Here is a 22,976-nt window from a genome sequence, read left to right on the forward strand (position 1 = left end):
TCAAATAGAGAGAGAGGAGAGGAAAGAAAAAGAGCAGTTTTTTGTGAGCGGTGGTGATTTCCCTGCACTGAGAAATATTCAGGGAAGCCAGGTAAAGGTTCTTTAGTAAGCAATGCCCACACTAAGAAGGACTTAGGCCAGATAGTCTAACAAAAGGAAAGAAGATGATGCTCTGGTTCTAGCGAGGAGTTAGCGATCCTGCTAACCCTGCCAAATGATCTTGAACAGCTCCTGGCTTCTTTCTCTGTTTCCCTGGGCCCACAACTGAAGCTTGATATATCATAAACTCAGAGGATCCGTCTAGTTTGAATATGTTCTGGGTTCTATCAGTAAACATACCTGGTTTCTCTTACTTTTGATTATGGTAACTGTCATTTATTGAATATTTTCTATGTAAAAGGCACTATAAAATTTTGAAGTAGATTATATTATTATCCACATTTTATAGATAGGGAAATTAACTTTCAGAGCTGATACATATTTTGGTCAAGCCCCACAGCCAGCAAGAGCATCAAAAACCTATTTCAAACCCAAATCTGTCTGATGCTCTTGAACCCCAGGGTGCATGGCCTGAAAACAGTCCAAATTTACTATCTAGAAAGTATTCTTATTTTATTCTAGCAGCATTGCCAAGTCCTATGCCTAGAAATTGACACAAATTCCTGGTTACCCAAGGATTACCTTGGAGATCGGCATCACGAAACTGTTGTCCTTCCCAGATCTGTTTTCTTTGCTTTTAAGGCAGGCCTCCGTGACAGTGCCTTCTTTCACGTTTTGGGCCTCAGTATCTATGTAAATAACACTTTAGACAACCTAGGATCCCATGTCCTTGACCCCAAACTACAGTCTTCTTTCTTTGCATTCCACTTCAATCACTTAGTCCTTGGGCTTAAGTCCTTTTCTATATCTAAGATATCCTCCTTCTGACCAAAACAGTTCATCCTTTACACTCCCTCATTTCCCGACCCCCGCACTCTGGTCCCCATGATCTCCTGGAGACTCTTCCCTCTTCCCACAGACTGTCACTTCTGTGCCCCGGGGCCTCATTCCAAGACCTCATGCTGCCTCACCTCAACCTCCTTCTTTCCTTTTGGCCCTTTGACGTTGCTGCACAGACTCGCCTACACATCAACAGTGGATCACTTCTCACCAGCCCCGTCTTCTGCTTCCACACATAAGCTGCCGAGGCAGCCGCCACAAACCAAGTAGCCATGACAACCGACGCTGCCATAAATGTGTAGAACCCAGTCACAGCTGCCCGCTCAATCTCCGGTGCTCAGCGCTTCCCAGTCAGTCCCTCCATCTTGTCCCTCAGGCATTTTTCCAGGCCCTCACATTTTCCATAAGCATCTAAATCCCACTCTCTGGTGCAGAATAGAACTTGCATCTTATTTCACATGCCTCGAGCTTCCAACCTTGCCCCCTCATTCTCGGCACTGAGAATCAATCCCCTTCTAGGACACAAAAGAAAGAAATTATAGACACTCCATCCACTTCCCACCACCAGATCCAGGTCATCTGCCACGCTTTCCTCCTGCCATCGTATCACACGTGGTCATGCATGAATAGGTCATGTAGAAGAGGTCATTCTCCGATGTGATCTACCCAGCCAACCCCTCCTCTGTGTTTGTCTGTTACACATATAGCATGTGTGTGACTCTGTGTCTCTGGCTCCCCTCTTGAACAGGAACTTTATTCTCTCATTGGTCAATTTCTCTCCATGTTCAAGCTCTTCTCTCTAGTTCATCATTCCCATCAGCATTTGAACATGCTCAAAGATCCCTGAACCCCACATTCCTTTTAATATGACTACAATGACATGGAATTAAATCCTCTCTACAGAAAAGGGCTTGGAACAGAATGTGGTGAAAAGGATTTGTAATTGTGTTTCGGTGGGTCTATGGATGATGCTTTAATTGATTTAGATTGTACTTATCAAAATTCTAAAAATTTCTTTAATTATCATCTGATACTTTCATAGGTAAAGTGTTGTTTTTGTAAAAGTGTGATTTTTCCTAACTGACACAGTGCATCGGTTTTTATAGCCAGCCAGTCTAGTTCAAAGAATGCCCTGTCTCAGAGCACGGGGCAAAGTTTAGGCTGTCTTGCCAGCTCTGAGCGCCCTCTGCTGGCGAAAGGCGGTATAACATAAAGACAGGTGAGTTTAAAAAAAAAAAAAACCACTTCATATTTATCAATCAGCTTGCAGTTTATGTTTTCACTTCCGTTATTGTATAATGGCTAGTGAACACGTTACGAGTAGGACTCGTCTGTCTCCATGTGAGCTGCATATAATAGTTCTGTGCTGTCTCGAACAGCAGGCGACTCCGGAGCACTTTAAATACACCTCTTTAGAACTGACAGGTTTTGTTAAGTGTAAAATGCACACCACAGTTCAAGAATTATAATGGGAAAACAGACTTCAAAACATCTAATTGATAATTATAGTGATTACTTGTTGAAACGATAATGTTTTGGATGTATTGGGTTAAATAAAAATATCTTTTGAAAATTAATTTCACCTCTTCATTTTTCACCTTTTTACATACGGTTATGAAAAAATTCTAAATTATGTATTTGGTTTGCATAGTGTTTCTACTTTACAACATGCCATAGATGCTTCATTCCAAAGTTAAAGTACCATGCATACACATCAAAGTAGGTGGCTAAAAAACAGTTCATGACTCACGAAATCATCTTGCATATATATTGGGGGCATAAAAAGACTTGGAAAGTAAAGATGGGAGAAGAGTTTGCCGATTTTTTTTTTTTTTAAATCAATTTAGGGTAGAGTTAGTGATGTGTTAAGTACTGGGAACGGCCAGTTCCCCTCCCGCAGACGCGACAGGGTGGGAAGTGCCTGTGCTTCATTTCAAGCATATTGAGAGGTGTCAGTTGCACCACTGAGTGAGCTTCCCTAGAGGTTGGCCGTGGGGCCCGAGGAAGCAGAGAAAGAGGTCTGTGACCAGGACAGTAGCTGTGCTTTCAGACCTTGTCAGAGTTAAGAACGCCTCTTTCCCCAGGCTAGGTGTGGACTAGTGTGTCATGGCCACAGCTTCTCCACGAGGGCCCCTGGAGGGTGAGAGGGAGTTGGAGTTGGACTTGTGACTGCTGGGAATTCAGTGAGTAAAGGGCCGTGAAGGGGGGTGAAGGGAGAGGGGAGCACACATGCCATGTGACACGCACTGCCCTTCTGAGTGGGCCCACTCTCCCCCACTCGCTGCCTTCACAAAAACTGCAAAAAAATATGAGAACTCTTTCACAAATTTCTGAACATGAGATGTGTGGCATTTCATTTGAAATATTCATTTCTGCAAACATCATCTAAAGCAACTGATAGGTCAAAAACACACTGACCATCAGGGAAATACAAATCAAAACCTCAATGAGATATCACCTCACACCGGGCAGAATGGCTAAAATTAACAAGTCAGGAAACGACAGATGTTGGCAAGGATGCGGAGAAAGGGGAACCCTCCTACACTGTTGGTGGGAATGCAAGCTGGTGCAGCCACTCTGGAAAACAGTATGCAGGTTCCTCAAAAAGTTGAAAATAGAGCTACCCTACACTCAGCAATTGCACTACTGGGTATTTTCCCCAAAGTCACAGACGTAGTGAAAAGAAGGGGCACATGCACCCCAATGTTTATAGTAGCAATGTCCACAACAGCCAAACTGTGGAAAGAGCCGAGATGCCCTTCAACAGATGAATGGATAAAGAAGATATGGTCCGTATATACAATGGAATATTACTCAGCCATCAGAAAGAATGAACACCCACCATTTACACCAACATGGATGGAATTGGAGGGGATTATGCTAAGTGCAACTAATGAATCATTGAATACTAATGATCAAAAACTAATGATGTACTATTTGTTGGCTAACTGAATATAATAAAACAAACGAACAAACAAAAAAACACACCAACCGGGTGGCCTCTCTGATCCTTATGCTAGACTCTTTCTAACATTCATTAATTTATTCATTAGATTTTGAGTAAGACTCTTGTTGAAATAACTTTCTAGGCCCCAAATGGAGCTGCACCTGCCCTGGGCGCCATGTCAATAAGCCAAAATGTAGACAACTTTCATGTCCCTGTAAATGCTCCACTTGATCCAAAATGCAGTATATCCACTCAGCCAATCCCCAAACACCAAGCCAACTATGCACTCTATACTCATTTCCTTGTTCCTTCTTACCACAAATATATACTTTCCATTTATATTCATTCTTTTTTGTATTTCTGACCTTTCATCCATGATCATTTTCCTTTTGTCTGAAGAACACATACATATTTAGAGTGTGACTTCCCATAGTTTTAGTTTGAAAAGTTTCTCAGTCATTTAAAAAAACTTTACTAGTGGACAGTTTTGAACACATATGAGTAGAGAGAACATTATAATATACCTGATTTACCCATTCCTAATGATTGATATACAGCTGATCTTTTCTTACCTGTATCTCATTCACTTCCTACCCCCTGACATCATACCATTTCATCAGTGTGTATCTCTGAAACATAGGGGCTCTTTTTGTTTACAATCTGATCCCAACATCATCACACCTAAAAAATCAACACTAAGTCCTCAATATCATCAAATATCCAGCCAGTGTGCACATCTTCCCCATCACCTTATGAATTCTATTTTCAGTTTATTTGTAATTAAATTATTGCTTGCATCTTATACTCCTCCTTCTCTCCAGTTTCCTCACAGATATATTTCATTTTGGAGAATTTTTGCTATTGTTTTATAAAGTTTCTCACAGTCTGATTTTGTAGACTGCAACCTTATTTGCTATTTAAAATGTTCATTAATGCCCTCTACTTCCTATAGTTTGGTAGATAAATCTAGAAACTTGGTAATTTTGTTGTTAGTATTATTATATCCATTTAGAGGTATATAATATCCAATTCTCTCTCCTTTTATGATACCAAATGTTGGTAATCATTACCTAAATCTATTAGTTCTTTGAGGGTTGCAAAATGATCTCATTCTATCATTTTTTATTTATTCTATCATTTTATCCTGCCTATTTATATAAACAGGCAGGATAAATGCCCAATTATTCCCCTTATTCACCAGTTTCAAAAATAATGAGTTGGCCCATAACATCTGCCATAGGTAAGTAGTAAGGGTTATTTTAAGAGGATAAAGATGCTTATAAAGACATGTATTTAAACATATTTGATATGCTTTTATTCATTTCAGTTATTATCTTTATTAATGCACAACCTCCTATCTCTGGCTGGTTGGAGCATTTGATATGACCCTAGTAGTCTTCGATAACTTCTTTGCTATCTGGTAATAAAGATATTCCAGTTTTATCTTGTAAATTTAAACTCACACCTAAAACTAGCCATATCTCTATGAAAGTCTATTTTCTTTTGGTAGGAAATATTTCAAGACCACGATTTGAGTATGAAAAAATGTTCATTGCTACCAGGGTATCCATTATTTCTAGGTTTCTTGGCATTTTCAGTGAACAAAAATGGTGGAAAATATTGTTAAAAATATGTATGCGTGGGGGCGCCTGAGTGGCTCAGTCAGTTGGGCATCTGACTCTTGATTTTGGCTCAGGTCATGATCTCAGATTAACTCTAAAAAATATGTGTGTGTGTGTGTGTGTGTGTGTGTGTGGAAAGAGAGAAGATATAAATTCATATATAGATAAAATCATTTGAAATAGTTCCCTCTGTGTGGTTATGTACCAACTGGGTATAGTTAAGTTCATTGTTTCATTTTACTTTGACTTTTAAAGTTTCCTTTTAATGTATAAAATTTTGTTTCAAAATTATTTAAAGTATCTGGTTCTAACATCAGATCTACAAAATAAGGTATATGCCACCATGCCTGGGCTCTACATCTCCCCCCTACACATGTATTTCTCCTCCCTCCTTAGAGCTAACTTCAAAAATGCTGACATTCCATTTTACTTGTTATAAAAAAAATGCATACACAGTAGCATCATTTCCCCTCCCCTCCTCTTACAACTACGTGGTAGAAAACTTTAATGCTTTCTCTCCCTTGCTTTTCTCGTTTGAAAATATATCCTGGAGATCAGCCTATGGCTGAGATTTCCCTCATTCCTTTTGTCGGCTAACTAGTACTCCATGATTCATTTATGAAAACAAAATGAAATGAATTTTTCAACACTGATCTAAAAAATGACTCAATTTGCTTTCTAAGAAATTGCCAAGAGTGATGTAAGTAAAGTGACCAAGTACACAGCTCCAAGCTTCCATTCCCCCCACAGAAATATAAAAAACACAAGCAGAAATCATCAGAACCAACACTGTCAGAACTCTGGAACTTAATCAAAGACTTATAGTAACCAAGTGAACATAGATTCACGAAAATTTAACTTCAACACAGTAGAAAAGCATTCAGTGTCTTGCTTGCGTTTGCCCTATCCGCTCTCTGGCTGGGCAGCAGGCTTGAAGACAGCAGCCTGCCTTTCCATTGGGGGGACTCTATTCCTGGTTCCAGAGGAAGCAGAGCAGGATTTATCTGCACATCTGTTCTAACCTGACTAGGGAATTCGCTGAAGGTGTGGTGCAAGGTGCTCATTTCTGTTTTCTCTAACTTGGAACTCACTGAGGACAGAAAAGCAGTGGGAATTATTTGAAAACATTGTAAAAGTAAATGGACAATTTGCAGACAGCTGAGGCAAGACATTACAGTTGAGACATGTAACAGACAGCTTACGTCTTAGGAGGGAAACGTGCAGAAAGTTTCTTTGTGAAACAGAAACAAAAAAAATACCCATATTTACGGGGAAATTTAGAAAGCCATGCACAAGTCCAAGGCAAAATGAATACTCAGAAAATATTCTTCTTAAGCTTTGACTTCAGATGGACCTTAGGCTCAGTGAAAATCCAGCTAAGTGTTAAAGGAAGGCTTCAGAACAGAGCCAATCTGCAAAGACCTTAAAAGAGATTCTTTTCCTTACCTCTAGTGTTCAAGAAAATCTCCATCAAACACAAGATGAACAAAACCTAAGGAACAGAGACTATAGAGACCACAAATGAAGGGAATACAATCTCTAATAAAAAAAAAAAAAAAGGAAAAGTCACTAGACAAATGACTAGTGAAGGTTGACCTTCAACAACCTTCAACAATCAAACTGTAAAATAAAAACAAAGACCCTGGGGAAAAGGAAGAACATGACGTCCAGAGTTACCATATTATTCAACTGTCCAGTTTTCACAAGACATACAAACTCACAAGAAACTATATGCTATCTACAAGAGACTCACTGTAAATATAATGGCATGAATAGGTTGAAAGTGAAAAGATAGGAAAAATGAGCTAAGTGGCTATACTGATACCAGAAAAAATAGGCTTTAAGTGAAAAACTGCTACAAGAGACAAAGAAGGATATTACATAGGAGGGTCAATTTCATCAAGAAAACATAACAATTATAAACACATGTGCACCAAACAGAGCCTCAAAATAAATACAGCAAACATTAACAGAATTGAAGGGGAAATACATAGTTGGAGACTTCAATACACCACTTTGGATACAACACCTAGGTAGAAGATCGATAAGGAGATAGTGCACTTGTACAACACTGTAAACCAATCAGATCTAACAAATATATAGAACACCCAATCCAACAACCAAATACCATTCTTCTCAAGTGCACATGGAATGCTGTCCCAGAGAAACTATGTCAGACCATAAAACGGTCTACATAAATTTTAAAAGACTGAAATCGTACAAAGTATCTTCTCTGATTGCAAAGTAATACAGCTGGAAATCAAGAGAAGAAAGTAAGAATATTTACAATATGTGGAAATTAAGCAACACATCTTTATACAACTAATGGGTCAAAACAAAAATCAAAAGGGAAATTAGAATATACTTAGGGAGAAAAGAAAAAAAAAACAGCAAAAAATACAACATAACAAAACTTATGGGATGCAACAAAGGCAATACTCGGAGGGAAATTTATAACTGTAAATGCATGTATTAAAAAGAAAGATCTCAAATCAATAACCTAACTTTACATCTTGTGGAGCTAGGGAAAAAAAAAAAAAAACACCACTACATTGAAAATTATTAGAAAGAAGAAAATTAAATTAAGATTCGAATGGAGATGAATGAAATAGAGAATAGAGAATAGAATCAAAACCAAAATTGTTTCTTGGCAATCTGCTGGTTGTGGAAGTAAGAGCAATGGGACAGTACAACCAGGAACGCATGGTCAGCAAAGGGTACAAACTTTCAGTTTAAGTTTGGGGGATCTAGCATACGGCCTGGTGACTATGGTTAATCATCCTGTATTGTATACGTTAAATTTGCTAAGAGTAGCTCTCAAGCACTCTCACCCCACCCACCCCCAACACACACAGCCCCACGAAAGCAAAGGATGAGGGAGTTGACGCTGTGTTAGTTTCACTGTGCTAATCATTTCACAATGTATACACACATCAGAACATCATTGTACACGATACAGTTTTATCAAAAATAAAAAAAGTTTTTAAAAGAACACATGACCAGATAGGAGGCCTTTCAGCCAAGTGTTTTAAGAAGCCCTTGTGACCTTCCAGGCCCTCAGTACTGTATGGGGCTACTCTTTCTGGGGCATTTACTTAAAGGAACCCGTAGCCTTTGATAGCAGGAATTCTAGAATGTTAGACTGCTGCAATGTGCTTATTACTGTTATGTAAAAGAACGGAGTTAGAGATGGTTAAGTGGTGTCCCAAGGTCCTGAACCAAGTTCAAAGCCAGGACTAGCACCCAGGTCTCCTTATTCCTGTTGATGTATTTAGTACACTATGTTGAAGCCTTTATGTCTTTAAGCAGGTAACCCAGATATAATGGGGAGCCAAATCCCTACCCCTACCCTGTGACTTGTAGTAATCCAAAGACTTCTATAAAGACTTCACCCAATTTCCAAGGTGTAGGAGGTGAATGTTCTCCTGGCTGCCTGTGTTTTAAGAAGGGGCTTTCTAGGGGCGCCTGGGTGGCTCAGTTGGTTAAGCGTCTGCCTTCTGCTCAGGTCATGATCCCAGGGTCCTGGGATCGAGCCCCGAATCGGGCTCCCTGCTCAGTGGGAAGCCTGCTTCTCCCTCTGCCTGCCCCTGCTTGTGTTCCCTCTCTCGCTGTCGCTGTCAAATAAAATCTTAAAAAAAAAAGGGGGGGGGGGGCTTTCTAGTGTGCCGAGCTCTCCACACATGGCCACAGTTTAACATCAGACTCAGCCACTTTACACAAAATTCGCCCAATCATACTGGGTACCTCCTCCTACTGCAGACCAAAAGGAGCTACTTTAATTGCATATTTAATTTTTTTTAATTGGCCTGTAGATATGTCTACTTCTTTCACGGTCAACTTTGATCCAGCAATTCTTTAGAAAAGGAAGGTTGAAATCAATATACCAACTTTCTTCAACACTGCATGTCACTGGTGTGTCTTATGCATCTGGTAGTGAGATCAGTAGAGCTATATTACAGAGATTGTTTAGATTTCCTATTATATTTGCCAGAGAAGAAACTAAGGCCTAGAGAATGTGCTCCAGGGAAGCTAGTTATCTCTTTAAAAATTTAGTAGTCATGAAAAATAGGATCATATTTTCAAGATACCTCCTAATTTCTGCAGCATCGGTTTCCGTATCACGGCTAATCAATCAAAAAAAAAAGAAGAAACAAACTTGTAAAGATAAAAAGTTAGGGGCGCCTGGGTGGCTCAGTTGGTTGAACAACTACCTTCAGCTCAGATCATAATCCCAGGGTCCTGAGATCCAGCCCCATCGGGCTCAGCGGGGACCCTGCTTCCCCCTCTGCCTGACGTTCCCTCTGCTTGTGCTGACAAATAAATAAAATCTTAAAAAAAAAAAAAAAAAAAGATAAAAAGTTTAGCGGTAGTTGTACTTCTATCTATTTTCTCAAAATCCACAGAGTACCAGGTACAGTGCAGACTTGAGTTGCTGCACTCATGGAGTCTTTAGTCATACAGATTATTCTGTGAATATCCACTCCTGTTTTTCACCCACATACATCAAACTAAGACACCAACCACCACACACAAAACAAAGCCACTTCTCTAAGCAACTTCAGATTTAGGAATACTTGTTGAGGACTTCAATGTACTAGGTATCAGCATCAGATTTGAGAGTATTTGTTGACAATTTCCACGTACTAGATATCATCATCAGTGCTATACATGGTTACAGAATGTGGATGCAACTGGAGTAAGAGAAAATTCTACTGTTTTTAAACAAATATCTATTAGGGTTACTTCATAAAGAAAAAATACTCCTCCTCCCAGAGCTTCCCAAGTCTTGAATGCAGTAAAGAAAACATGAGACCATTGTTAAGAAATGGATGACTTTATTAAGAGAGAAGGACAAGACTGGTGTTTGCCTCAAACCATCCAGGAAAACAAGCACACAGACATATACATACTTTGGTTTAAAAATTATTCATAATATTAATGTTAAACCTGATATTTAAACAATCAAATGGGACATGAGTGTAGAAAACAAACCATAAAAACATAAGCTTGCATAGATGAACTAATGTAGATGTAGAACTGGCATTTAAGGGAGGCGTGAGCACTGGAGAGTGCTGACTGACATGACCACCTCAACCTCCCAAGACACACGGAAGTCAACAGCACCATGTTTCTCGTGTTCCTCAATGAGGTCATCAACAGGAACGACTTGTGCTGTGTGAAGGTGAACGGAAATAGACGGTTTCCATCAGCCTAGTCCAGATGGGTGTGTACATACCCACCAGTACTCAACACCAGTCACCTTTAAGGCATCCAGAGAGTGTCCCTCACAGTTTCATCTAATCTCTAAATAGGCATGTGGTTTGAGGTGGCCTCTTTGTTTTCTGTCCTCAGACAGACAACTGGATTCCATCAAGGTTCTGTTCAGTTCCATGAAGTAGCTATTTCAAAGCTGCCTTTCCTTCTGGGGCTCGGCTACAAGTTGATGAGCACTTGGGTTAACATCTCACTCATTTTTTAAACATATCCACATTCCAGATGCCAAAGGGCTTCTTACCAAAGAATCCAAAACTGCCTGGGCACTATGCAATTTTTCTCAGGAAAGCACTTTTCTGAATTTTAAGACAAATGACAGCACCACCTCTCATTTCCTGAGCAACTTGATTTATATGTGCATACTCCTGTACTTTATAATCCAGCACCTTTTCAAAATATAATGTTGTTCTGGGATGGATTCTTTTTAAGGAAAACCCTATTATAGAGAATTCTTATTGTGGAACACCTATATGCTACCTTCCCACTGTATCTCCTCATTATTTATAATACTTCATGAAACAAATATTGGGCTGTCTTTAAGAGGCAGGTGAAAAATCTAGCTACTTCTGAAAAAGGGCATTTGGCTTTCAGTTTATAGCAAGAGCTAAAGTTTCAGGGGCTAATTCAGTGATTTCAGGGGCTAATTCAATCAGAAATAAAAAAAAATTCTGACATCAAAAACCCTCTTACTAAATTTAATAGCTAGAAACTATTTTAGCAATTATGGTCTGAAATTCACTGCAACAAAAATATAGCCTAAGTATGCAATGTGTAATGGTATATTCTCTTAGCTGTCTTTTTACTGCTCTTAGTCCTTGCTCTTTTGTGAAGGACATGTCCCTCAAGAACCCTGTCTTTCAATTCTCCTCTTCTTTCTATATGAACCTCAGCAATGAGTAATGGGGCACTAACTAAAATGCCTAATTAATTCGGTCCTCATCTGAAATGCTGGCAGTGCCGGCTCACTTTGCTATTGCAAGTTATTCAAAAGGAGAAACCCATCCTCTAGTTTGCCAAGAATAAACAATAGCATATAAAATGCATTAGGAACATGCTCCTAGGCAGTATTCACAGATACAGAAGGGAAGAAGATGGTTTCCAGCACTAGATATTTCCAACAAATCAACATGATTACTTAGATGATTCTGTCAATTTATGGCATCAAACACAACCTTATAAAAACACTCTGGTGTTTTCCTTACCACAGCAAAAATTTTCCTGGTTAATTTTCTTCTAAAAGTAATAAAATAGAAACATTCTTCACATCTAAGGAGCTCCCATTTCAAGTAAATGTCTCTGTTTCGTTTGGTTTTCTTTTTTCTTTTTTTTTTGTCAATGGTATGCATTTAAAAACACAAGAGGGTTGGTGAAATCCTCACAAAACAATAATTGACTTTGCTACACAATACAGCCTTTGGAAGTATCTTCTACATGGTCACTTTGAACAGAAAGACAGTCAACTCTCTATTCAGGAAGTGATAACCGGGAGCATCTGGCAAGGGAATTCTCACTCTCCTTCCGCCAGCCTGTTTTGGCCATGCCACTGCTCGTTCACAGACTGAGAGGCAACTCAATGAAATGATGTATCTATCAGTGTATAGGTCACCCATAGCTCAGTGGGAGGGAATCCAGAGTTTCTGATGGCAAGGATGTTTGCGGATCACCAGTGAATTGTGTATCTCAATGGAGAGTTGACGGTCATTCACATATAGGAAGTACAGTGCACTGACTCGGTCAGAATCAAACTAATTTAAGGCAATACTGCTCCTCGAGACACTGCTGGCAAAAAGTGCAAGCCTCATCAGAAAAGTGACTCTGTAAGAAGTAAAATTTTCCCAGTTTACCCCTTCCTTTTTGACCTCTCTGGAAGAAAACTGCAGCATTTCTAACAACAGTTAAATGTCAGGAGCAACAAAAGCCTTGACTCTCCCCTTTAATAATCCTAAGTATCATCAGAGATAAATGAGATTCTCTGACCAGGAATCTGGGTGACACTGTGCCCCGTGCAGCATTATCAGAACAGTCTCCAGTTCGCTTCTCCCTGACCACATTCCCTGTAAGCTAAAGGAGAAAAACAGGATTCTATCAACAGTAAGATAAGCAGTTATGGCTTTAAGACTCACAGGCACCACCAGATATGAGGAGAAAATGGGACCACTTTATCTAGTCGCTTCTCTGACTATGAGCAGTAAGTAAGGGACAAAGTACTTTAAAAATCTGTTTTTTTCCTTTTGGCTGAAAGACCAGGTTTTGGTTATTTTATGATTGTTTCTAAAAAGCCTGCATTATGAGAATATGGCACACCACCTGCAGTGAAATCTACCTGAACGGTGTTCCTTTCACACAAATACTGTTTCCCCAAAAGGGAAAAAAAGCCTTTCAGTGCAAGTTCTATTCTGTTCTCAGTCCCTCGGAAAGCTGATTACACGGGGGTCTCACTCCCCTTATTGAGAGGGAAGCTCTTACGTCCAGTCACCAGTTATCTTTCAAAAAAACCATCACTGAATAAATGACTAATCCTGATATTCCCCAAAGTGATTTTTATACAAAGGCAACACCCATTAAAAATCAAGGCCCTAAAATGTTAACCACTGATGTGGTAAACTGAATGCACCATATTATATAGCAGGTGTTTCCAAAGAACAATTTGGCACAAGACAAAAATTAGAGAATATCTGACAGTATTGAAGAAAATAATTATCCATTAAAAGTTAATTATATTTATACTGAAAAGTCCTGACATCAATGGAAATGTGTGGACAGAGTCAGCAATGACTTTATTCACCATCCAGTTCGGCTGCAGACCATAGTAGAGAAGGAAAGGGGAAAACAGGTCCGGTTCACAATTTTCTAGAGTGAGTTCAGTGGAACACAAGGCCCAAGGTCACCTTGGAAAATGTTGATGGAGATCCAAGTGGCCGCTGCAAATGTGAAAAGGTTTTCCTCCTGGGAAACATCTATCCATATTTTCTTTTCTAATTTAGATGTTTCTCTATGATCAAAAACCTATGCCTTTTTTGAAGTTCGTTAGTCTGTTGCTGGTTGTTGTAAAGTCACTCAAGAAAAAGTAATTCAAAGGTATGCAAAGTCACTTTCTAAAAATCTCAATATTCTTTCAAAGCATATGTAGCAACTGTCCAGTCTCCTGCAAAATAATTATGTCTAACAATGGTTTCACACTACAAATTTTTTTCAACTCAGAACATTTAATCTGACCCTTGTCGGACCTTGCTTCCAAGCAATGAATTACAAAAAGTTAGGTTGGGGGAAGAGGGTGTACACATCCAGAAGCCTTATGATAAGGCTCAAAACATACTGTGCTCATTCAGCAATACTAGTGTTAATGGGGCCTCCAGAGAAAAGAAGTACAGAAAGATTGCCAAGGCCAGCATATTAGTTTACATCACAACATTAAAGCATAATACATTGTGGGCCTAAAAATTAAATTGTGTGTGGTCCAGTGGTATAAAGAGGAACAAAACGTTCCCACATTTATAGAAATACAACCAAGTGAAAAGCAGAGAACACAGTGAAGAATGTTTGGCAGTTCCTTTTAATATAGTTGTTAGTTACTTCTATAGTCTTAAAGATAATAATTATAATATTTGAATGAGAATTAGAGGATTTAACTAAGAAGAAGAAAAGAATTACTCTGATACTCTTTAAAAAGTGTTTGCTTTACAAAAAAAATAAAAATATTTTAAAATTCTAATTTTTTAAAAACCTAAAAAAAAAAAGTAACAGATTTTCAATACAGATGTTGAATTGGGTGTCACAGGGAACTACATCACCTCTGGCCGCTCACTAAGACAGCTGAAACACTAACATCCAAGGCTTAAATGTTAAATGGCCTCACATTTTTTTGAATGAAAATACCTCCAGATAGCATTTTACAGTAATAAATATGATTGGATAAAGTACATGAGAAGCAAGACAAATGCAGAATTTTTAAAGTAAATAAATCTGATCACTGCATGATAGAAAAATAAACATTTATGAAATAAAAATATGGCAAATGATGTTGCCCATTTGCCTATCAAAATAAAAATACATTGTGTTTTCTTTAAAGTTACCACAAAAAAACTTTTTAAAATATGAAGCAAAATCACAGGGCAGACAAAGAAAAACATAGCATTACTAGAAGTCAACAAGGCCTAAGTTTTGGATACTGAAAGCACCCTATAGAATGTGACTAAGGCTAGGACCTCCATCTCATCAGCCCTTGCTTACTTAACTCTGCTTCATTCATTTCATCAGCGTCATTCAAAGTCCTGTTTGTTTTTCTCTTTCCCCATTTCTTAAAAATGACTCATCTTTTAGGGTTTCTTTCTTTCTAGATGATCATTTCCCTAAAACTTGACTCTTAGCAACCTTTTACCCAAGTTTCTGCAATCCAAAAACGTTATGAACTAAAGATCTTTCTCAAAATGAAAGGACCCAAATCCACTCTGAGAAACTATTCTAAATAGCTTCCTGAATATTGCCTGACTTGAAAGACTATCCCGAAAGATAAGGCAAACAATAGGCAGTTCCCAGTGGGAAAAGAATGGATTAACAACCTTTTTCTCTAGTCATCTGCGTATTTCTTTCCTAAACAAACACTACACTGGAATGTCAAAAACATCAGATTTATACAATGAAAAATAATGGAAAGTCAAGCCGAAGGGACATTTTTATATATGTGTAGTGTGACTGCCATTTATGTTAACTAACAAGTATGGGAAAATAAGCATTTCCACAAGGTTAAGGGCTGGACAAAGACAAGATTTCTCAAAGAGGGCTTTAAAGGTCCTGTACAAAGGAATCCAATGCCATGTATCACTAATGAATATGTAAAGCCAATACCCGGGTAAAGAACCATTTTCTCTACTTCAACTTCATGTTGAATTAATCTGATTACTGACAGATAAAATATTTTTTGAGTGGCTGCCAACAAACACCACTGTTTTTTAAGTAAGAGGAAAACTTATCTATGTCCAGAGAGAATGCTGGCATTATCACTTATATAAACATCCTTCCAATTCCACTTCCCTGGGCTCTATATGTAAATGTAATAGAAGAGAAGGGGTACAAAGTTTTTCACTTTTTCACTTTCAGTTGACTTTGCACAGACCTGAGTTAATAGTTCATAGAATTAAACTTTTGCCAATAAATACTAATAAATAGCCCAGTGCCCAGAGGCCTCCAAAAGATTTGCTCTTCAGCAGAAGCAGAGAAAGTGTCAGAGAATGACATCTGGGCCAATTCTCCCAGGAGAGCTTATAAGGATATGCAAAACTGCTAGTCCTGGTGGTCAAAAACATGTTCCAACTGTTCCAGGTTTTGTTTGTTTGTTTTAATACTTTATGGTTGTCATTTTTTTTATTTTCTTGAAGAATACAAAAAGCAAAAGATCCTTCAATATACCATATACTAACGCACGAAAAAAAGCTATTTCTTATATTCTTTTATTCTGTATTGCATCCAAACATTGTTTTACTCTGATCATAATCTCCACAAAATTCTAACTGCTAAATAAAGCCTAGTCTCTAGATACCAGTACTCCACACCTAACAAAAATGACATTTTACAGAGCTTTTAGATACTATATCCCAGGAAGCATATGCAGCAGAGAGGTGGCCAATATTCAGAAGCTAGATTTTCTTGTACTGCCCAAGTGATCAGGAATAACCAAAACTTTTTAAATGAATTAAAATTATTTACGGCCAGAAGAACACTTGAAGATAAATCCCAGGAATACAAACACAGGAGGGAAAAAAATGAGTGTGGAACGCATTCTATATCATCCAGTAATGATTGCTACAGTGAGTCCGTTCTCAAGGCAGATTCCTAGGGTTTTACTGCTTATGATGGAAACCTTGGAAAGGAGAAAAGAAGAAGAAACATCATTAAAGAAAAACCTCAGAAATGCTCTGCTTTCTCCTTGCTCAGGCAAAATCATTTATCTTTATTTCTATGCATGTTTTCTTTGTTCTTTACTGTAAAATATTTACATACAGAGTCGCTGTGTTATTTCAGTATTATATATCAAATGTATGTCAAAGACAAAGGGCCTCCCCTAAAAAGTAGTGCATCAATTTGAGGGAAAAAAATCATGAGATACTTCCAGTTAAGCCAGCCATGATGGAAAGTCCACCAACTGATGGAAATTGTAGTGTATGGGGTTGTTTTGGTAATGTCCAACTAATTCCATCTTTTACATAATGTCTTTTGTCGGATCAACACTGGATGAATGTCTGAATGGAGAGGGTTGGGGTGAGGAGAGCTTTCTAAAAAAATATAAATGCTTGGCAACCTCCCTCCCCTGGAAATTCTGATCTAGTCAGTCTGGAGTAGCTCTGTACATTGATATTCTGTAATGACCACTGGAAAAAAAAAATTAAGTTTGGGAAGACTTGGAAAAGGATAATAAAAACATGACCTAAGAAATCTTCAAAAGCTGTAACAAACAACAGACATCAATTTACAGGACCCACTATTTGTAAAGTCTATTGCAATGTGCTTTCATGTATTTAATTTATATGATCCTGACAACACTGACACTATTAAAATCACTTCCATTTTTAGATGAAAAAATTAATATAAGAATTACCTTTTCATTATTTCATTTTATGAGTATCATAAAAATACACATAAGTGAATTTGTGTATGCTTGGAAGAACAGCTACATGCAACTGATGAGGCAACAGAAGGCTGGCTGAAGACAAAACATAAGCGGACAACCTACAACCTCCCCCACCCCCCCACTCCTGAGTGGGACATGTGTGACATTCTTCCAGGAATCTCCTAATCTTAATGTTAATGCCTTGCTAGAGGTGAAAAACAACATTAACTTGACAATGGCAAGGCCTCCGGTATCTTGGTATCTTGGTATCTTGTAGGTCCTCCTTAGCAGATGAAAATTCTCCTGAAACCTCCCTTTTCCTTACCTCCCCCAACACCATAGTATATAATCAGTCACCCCTCACAACCCCTGTGCAGCAGCTCTTTCTGCCCATGGGTCCTGACCCCATGCTTTAATAAACCACCATTTTGCACCAAAGACGTCTTCTTAGTAGTTGGCTCCGGACTCCACCCCACTGAATCTCACCTATCTATTCCTTTCATTTTAAAGATTTGGTACATATAAAACAAAATGAAATACAATACAATACAATAAAGATTTGGTCCAACTTAGACTTCATATTCTTTCCTCATCTCCTTTGCCCTGATTTTCTTTCGTGTGATAAAACTTTTGTGTGAATTGTACATGTATGTATGTAGGTACTTTATTTTTTATTTTTTAATTTTTCTTTTTTTTAACTTTTTATCTAAATTCCAGTTAGTTATTAACATACAGTGTAATATTAGTTTCAGGTGTACAGTATAGTGATTCAACACTTCTCTACATAGCACCTGGAGTTCATCACAAGTGCCCTCCTTAATCCCAATCACCTATTTCACCCATCCCCCCCTTGCCCCTCCTTTCTGATAACCATCACTTTATTCTCTATAGTTAAGAGTCTGTTTTCTTGGTTTGACTCTCTTTTTTTCTTTTCCCTTTGCTCCTTTGTTTTGTTTACAGTCACCCTTTTAACAATCTGATGAAAGCTACAAATTCTCCCTGGAGGAAAATGCACATACATATACAATCTTGCATTCAGGTTAAGGTGTTTTGTTTCCTGTTTTATCTTTTTTTTTTTTTAACAAATGAAGAATACTGTAATAATCTTCCAAAAGGAAGGATAACTTATTTTGCCACTCTAGCAATCTATAAGATATCATCTGATATTTCCAGCATAGCATGAGGATTATTAAAAAAAATCCTAAGCTTGATCATATATATTTTTCTTACCTTTATGGGAGGATTCTGATTTTGAGAAATGACGTGTGGAATTATGGTTTGTAAAATGAGTGTAATCCAAATCTTCAGCCTCTGTCATGGTAGGTGGTGGTGGCCTGAAGGGAAGTCAGAATTTAAAGAGATATTCTAATAAGTGGTGACCACAACTCCACCTCTCATTGGAATACATGGTAAAACATTTTGGTAGAAATGCAAAGCTACAGTGTAGGAGAATTCTCATCTTAGTTCCTTGTCTACTGCGGGACCTTGAATAAATTATTTTATTTTACTGTTCCTTTGCTTTGATGCACATAATTCAATAAAAACAAGTATTTTCTGAGCACCTAATATGTGTGAGGCACTGTGCTAAGGACTAGAGAAACAAACATAAATGAGATGTGTGACCACTGCCATTAATGAGAAATCGACTTTGTTTTGGTAGGTTTTATGAAGAAAAAAGAAAAGGATAGAAGGGAAGTAATAAAGAAAGTTAAGAAAGGAAGAAAGAAAAATGGAGAGAGGGTGAGGGTAGCAGGAGGACAGGAAAAAAGGAAAGGGGAGGGAGAAGACATGGGTCAGCATATAAAATCTAGAGCAAAGTCGCTCAATCCACTAGGTGGCAAAGCAGAGCTTAGAGAAGGAAAGGACAGTCCTACATTGGCAACTTTTCATGTCAAAAGAAGACAAAATGTAAAAAACACTGGGGAATTTTTGCTACTCCAAAATTTTAATTATTTTAAAATCATGTTACAGAGATTTTCTTGCAAACATTTGGCACTGATGAAGATAAGAACAAAATCCTTTTTTTGGTTGTTGTTTCTCAGAGGTACACTTAAATGTTGCATTAAAGCATGGAACCAGATGAGGTAACAGAATACATCAAATATATAACCACGTGGTAGGATGTTTTTTGTAACCATATATGCCATGTGGAAGGCGTCAGTATACTGCAGTTCAGAAAGTTATGGTGAGTTTGGTACAAAGGGCTCTGTCATATAAGAATAAAGACAAGTGATTTTAAATCTCCCACTCAGTCCCTAAGCACCAGGTCTCTTGCTGGGTATCTGGAGTCTGACACAGGTCAGCACAGGATGTAAACTTGTGTATATACTGAGGACTGTGCTGTGGGTTCTACTCAGATGATCTCAATTAACTTTCAGTACAAGTCTGTAGGGCAGGTATCACACACATATTTTAGAGGGAGATTAGGTTAGAGGAGGTAAGTGATCTGTCCAAGCTCAGACAGTTGTTAGGTGGCAGGGGTGGGGCTCAAACTCAACTGCACTTCAAAATCAGTGTGCTCTTTACTACACTCTGCTGTGCTACACAGGTGTGTATTTTTATCAGCAGCAGTATCTGCATTCAAGACTACACACACACACACACACGTGTGTATCTTATACTTGCAAACGGTATTTGGCTTATTTTTTTTTATTTTTTCATCCTTTTGTTATACATATATAATACATAATTAATGTGAGCATAACAAATGATATGGTATTTTTGACTTTTCTTTCTGTAACTGATAAAGACAAGTGTTCCCTTCAAGTCAAAAAAGACTTCAGTTCTACCAGTCATAGGTCACTTTCACTCATTTATAATAGCTATTTTTAATATAGGCTCATTTGATTATTCACTCTTCAATATGCCAAATATTTTTAAAGTTAACTATTACATTTCAGAAACTTGTTTTCAACTTTAATACATCTTTTTAGATAGACATCCCAGATTGGTCTATCATATCTGATGTCAAAATTATTAGTGTTCTAAAGAGCCCCAAAATTTGGAAGACTCGGAAAAACCCAAAAGATTATTTTAATTCAGTTGACTAAAGAAAACATAATAAACCATGCCTATACTGAGAAGAGATTAATTACTTCTTACTTTACTTGGATATTGCAGGGATGAAAATAAAGTCGGCCTTAAAAAAAACCTTTGGCCATGTGCTTAACTAAAAGATACAAGAACCAACTTTAAACAACTGACAGAATATACTACTGTTGCCCTAAGAGCCTTACAAACCTGATGTAGTTTTCTGAAGGATATTATCTTCTAAAAGCCCATGGGTTTAAAAATAGAATACAGTTTTTTTTTTTTTTTTTTTTTTTTAAGTAGGTGGGCGTGGAGGAGCCAATGTGGGGCTTGAACTCATGACCCTGAGATCAAGACCTGAGCTGAGATCAACAGTCAGATGTTTAACTGACTGAGCCACCCAGGCATCCCAAAAGAATTTGGCCTTTTAAGGACCCTACATATATTCACTTTAAGTCAACACGTCTAGCAGCTTAAGTGTGGGCAATGAGTGGCAACAGTGTATATTTTCCAATGTGATAAAAGTTAATACATAAATTAATAATTAGGACCAATATTCAAAGTTTTAAAAGAGTTTTCAAATGTTAAATTTAGTGTTACTTTTGTCTTTTTGTATATAATATTCTTTCTATTCCAGTCAAGTTTTGTTTTGAAAAGCAACGGAAAGCAATAAAGAACAAAAAGAAAGAAAAAAAAAAAAAGGATTGCTTCCCCAGAGACTTAAATATTGCCAACTTCAGGTATGAGGTAGAAAGACAGCAACTGCTCCATGAACTATGACCCCAGACTGTTTGAGAGAAGTCTGAAAGTACATACACCATAACCACAGCTATTTGATCTAGTGGGATTTAGAATAGTCTACCATGTCCTCAAATAAGTGTTTGCCAAGACTTTGAGAATGCAGAAACTAATTTAAGCATGTGTAAATGTCATGCACACACCAGCGTGACCATGAAACTCCAGCCCTGCATAGGTAAAACTTTGAACTTTAAAACCTGAGATTTTACTGGGAAAATGGTTAAGCTCATCCCTCCTTAGCTGAGGACAGTGAATCCAAAGACAAGAATTGGTCCTAACAAAAAACACATCATTCTTTATACGCCCTAGGTTCTATAAAATTACAATCTTCCTGATTTGACTTGTTCGATCCAGGTTAAGAATGGAAACAAAGTTTGAGAATAATCCTGCAAGACTTGATATCACTTTACAACTGCCGACATCTGGATCTCCTCTCTAAAGAACACTCTTCTCAGACAATCCACATCTCCTTACTCACCCCAAAGTCAAGTTCCTCACTCCCCTTTTCAGGTGGCATCTTACCGTGCTGGCCTGTCATTCTTAGAACGGTGAGGGTCATCACTCTCTTTTGACTTTGAGTGTGCCGATTTAGTTGTTTTTGGCTAAGGACAGAAAAAAAAAAAAAAGAGAGAGAAAGAAAAACACACATATAGAAAACGGCAAATAAACAGAAAGATTGTTAGGTTTAGAAAATATCTAAATCATGTCAAACTCTAGTAATTTCAACTTACACTTATATTCAGTTAAACAACCTACAGTATTTTTACACATGGCCACTCAGAGATTAAAAAAAAAATTATAGTCACATACGTACACTGGAAGCGGTCAGGGCAGCCAGATCAGTGGGCTAACTACACATGAACATGCTCCCCAACAGCAGTGTGCCAGCTACCCATTATTAACATAATAGCTGCGCAGCAGCTGACAAGAACTTCCCGAGTCTACGGAATGTAGGTCTGTGCTCTTAAACTTATTTCTGAACATCTGACTTGGGGATGGCGATTTTCAAGCCAGGAAACTAAGGAACATTCAATCCAACCTTTCTAAGAGAAGAACTATACCAGCACCAATTACAGAATGTAGAAATTAAAGAAGTCTTGATACTTGCTAGAAATGTGGCTTTCCCCTTTTATTTGCCTGATTTGCAATTCTTAAAAATACTTAACTTCTTCATGGTTGAGCTAACAAAGAATTGAGTAACTCCCAGGCAATTATTTGTAGCTTAACTTATATAGCAGAAGCATATGGGAGCCCTTCTACTAAAATGAAATACATTTGTTAAGAAAAATCCTGAATTACTAAGAGGGTAAAAGAAAGAGAGACCTATACATAATTAATAATGCTTTCATTTGTTTTCAGACTGACAACTGAATAACTGAGCAGCAGGAAACAGTAGAGCAATGCTATTATCATGGTTTCTAAGTCCTCTTTTTCCTCCTAATCAGTGCTGAAACTGAGACAGAACCAGAGACCCAAGGGAGGAATTTGTTCGAAAGAGAGAGAAAGAGAGAACAGTGCTAAACATCACTACGTCACGAATACACAGCCTAGCTGCATCCTCCCAGGCCTAGTACAAATTCCCTCTCTGAAAACCCTTTACCTTAGGAATTCTTCCTCCCTGCAACTCTGCTCTTCTTCTACTCTGCTTTCTTCAGCCAGCTTGACCTTGTATTTGTTAGCTGTCTACACTGTCCTGTTTGTCCTCCTACATTATACAGTATTATGAGGAAAATATATCTTTGACCGTCCCTGTTAAGTCCAG

General features: G+C 38.0%; 1 protein-coding gene across 3 annotated transcripts in view; it reads right to left on the reverse strand.

Annotated features, from left to right (window-relative positions):
* Window positions 1–10,323: 10,323 nt before the first annotated feature.
* Window positions 10,324–22,976, reverse strand: part of CCDC50 (coiled-coil domain containing 50) — a 69,952-nt gene continuing 57,299 nt past the window's right edge. For all 3 annotated transcript variants that reach the window (XM_045903152.3, XM_064581433.1, XM_045903153.3), the window contains 3 exons: window positions 21,737–21,816; window positions 18,617–18,720; window positions 10,324–16,639 (listed from right to left, as the gene is read on the reverse strand). In XM_045903152.3, the coding sequence (XP_045759108.1) occupies window positions 16,620–16,639; window positions 18,617–18,720; window positions 21,737–21,816 (204 nt within the window). In that variant the 3' untranslated portion in view covers window positions 10,324–16,619. The remainder of the gene's footprint in view (window positions 16,640–18,616; window positions 18,721–21,736; window positions 21,817–22,976) is intronic.

This window comes from Mirounga angustirostris, unplaced genomic scaffold (assembly GCF_029215605.1).
Source record: "Mirounga angustirostris isolate CCGP_5_RB_7025 unplaced genomic scaffold, mMirAng1.0.hap1 SCAF_1, whole genome shotgun sequence".
NCBI lineage: Eukaryota > Metazoa > Chordata > Mammalia > Carnivora > Phocidae > Mirounga > Mirounga angustirostris.